The sequence below is a fragment of the Alligator sinensis genome, unplaced genomic scaffold, assembly GCF_000455745.1.
Source record: "Alligator sinensis unplaced genomic scaffold, ASM45574v1 scaffold1121_1, whole genome shotgun sequence".
NCBI lineage: Eukaryota > Metazoa > Chordata > Crocodylia > Alligatoridae > Alligator > Alligator sinensis.
Window position 1 is genome coordinate 104515 of NW_005843357.1, and position 2181 is coordinate 106695.

General features: G+C 66.3%; 1 protein-coding gene across 1 annotated transcript in view; it reads left to right on the forward strand.

The window, feature by feature from the left end:
* The first annotated feature begins 1271 nt into the window (after positions 1-1271).
* Positions 1272-2181, forward strand: part of SPNS1 (sphingolipid transporter 1 (putative)) — a 4626-nt gene continuing 3716 nt past the window's right edge. The window contains 3 exon segments of the mRNA XM_006038434.3: positions 1272-1506; positions 1711-1776; positions 1865-2001. Coding sequence (XP_006038496.2) covers positions 1404-1506; positions 1711-1776; positions 1865-2001 — 306 coding nt within the window. The 5' untranslated portion in view covers positions 1272-1403.

A 2181-nucleotide genomic window follows, 5' to 3' on the forward strand; every position in this document is an offset into this window, starting at 1 on the left:
CAATCCAGGGCCTGTCTCTACTGCCTTCTGGCGTCCGCTGGCTTCTCTGCAGCCCTGCGGCTAATTAGGCGCATGCGCAGAGAACCCTACTGCCCTCAGGCCTGCTTGTATCTGCGCGCACTAAATACCACCCCCCCCGAGGTGTAGGTTGCTGTGTTGCTCTACTCTAAGAACATAGACAGACAAGGCTATTTGAGTAAAGGCGAAATCTGTTATTAGATCAACTCAAGTACTTGGAAAAATAAATAATAAATACATAAAAAGTGAGTCGGTCTAACAATAGGTATCGGAATTACCTAAAAAAACCTTGTCCGCCCGCGCTCTAGGACTCTCTACTGCCCTCTGGACTCCACTAGCTTCGCTGCAGCCCTAGCCCTGAGTAGGCGCATGCGTAGAAAGACCGTCAGCACCGCCCCCCCCCCGGGCCGCTCCTCCGTGCGTACGTCGAAGTTTCCTAACGCAGTCTCACGCGCATGCGCAAAAAGGCAGTCCACGTGAATTCCTGCACGCATACGCAGCCCCAGCTGTTCGTACCTGTGCGCTAGTCCCCCCTATCTGGAGACTCCCTCTGCTGCCCTCTGGCGTCCGCTCGTCTGACTGCAGTCCCCGGTCACAGTAAGCGCATGCGCTGAATGCACTCCTTATCAAGCCGGTCCTCCGCATATGCGTTGAAGGCGTCGAACCTCACTAAGCTGATCTGAGGCGCACATGCACGGACCCCCCGCCCCGCGCGCCTGACTGCACATGCGCAGAAAGTTCAGTCTGGGCACCACAGAGGGCTGCGGTGGTCTCTGGTTACCATGGTGACGTGAGACGGGAGTGCGGTGGAGGGGGTATCCCCCATGGCTGCCATGGTGACCGAGGGAGCAGGTGGGTGACGCGTGGCGGGGAAATCCCTGCGGTTGCCATAGGGATCGGAGGGGGAAGGGGCGGAGCCGGGCGTGACGTTGCAGCCGTTGCCGGGTCAGGTGACGTGGGCGGTGACGGGGCGGGAGGCAGCCGCAGGGTCACGTGAGTTGGCGGGGTTCGGGGAGCGCTGCGTCACCGCGGAGGGGTCACGTGGGCTCTTGGGGTGCGAGGGGGCGACGGGGGCGCTTCCGGGTCACGTGGCGGCGCTGCCGTCACATGAGGTCTTGGGGGAGCCTGGGGTCACGTGAGGTCGGGGAAATCTGCGGGTCACGTGGTGCGTGGGGGCGCGGGTCACGTGAGGGCGCGGGCACTGCTCCTCAGGCCACAGCCGCGCTTGTGCCCCCTCCGCCCGCCATGGGCGCACCCCCCACCCCGACAGTGCGCCCTTCCTGAGCCGGGCCGACCGCACGGAGGAGGACGAGGAAGAGGATGAGGGGCCGCAGGAGGAGCAGGACGAGGGGGGCGGCGGGCCGGCCCCCCTGGGCGAGGCGGAGATGGCGGCCGTCACCGGGGTGTCGGGGCGCCGCGCCCGGCTCATGGTGGCGGTGCTCTGCTACGTCAACCTGCTCAACTACATGGACCGGTTCACCGTGGCCGGTATGGCGCGCTGGGGGCACGCGTGCTGGCGGGGCTGGGTACGCGGAGGGCGGCCTCGCGAAGACAAGGCTTCGGGGAGTTGGGGCAGCTCGGCGTGCCCCGAGCGAACGCTGCTTGAAGAGCCGTGCGGGGCGCAGGAGGGCGAAGGGCCCAGGGGCGGCACGGGCCGGTGCTGCCCGTCTCACCCCCCTCTTCTGCCCACAGGCGTCCTGCCCGAGATCGAGGCCTACTTCGGCATCGGGGACGGCAGCTCCGGGCTCCTCCAGACTGGTGAGGGCGGGGGCAGCCCGACTCCCGAGGCAGGGGAAGGGCAGGGCTGCACCCCTCCTGCGCCCGCTCACACCCCCGCGCCCCGCAGTGTTCATCAGCAGCTACATGGTGCTGGCACCGTTGTTCGGGTTCCTGGGGGACCGCAGCTCCCGGCGCCTCCTGCTCTGCGTGGGCATCGCCCTCTGGTCGACTGTCACCCTTGCCAGCAGCTTCGTGCCCCGGCAGGTTGGTGCAGGGGGGCACCCACTTTTGGGGAGCACGGGTGGGATGTACCCCCCCAGCACTGACTGTCCCCGCCCCTGCATCTTCCCAGCACTTCTGGCTGCTGCTACTGACACGGGGGCTGGTGGGGGTGGGGGAGGCGAGCTACTCCACCGTGGGCCCCACCATCATCGCCCACCTCTT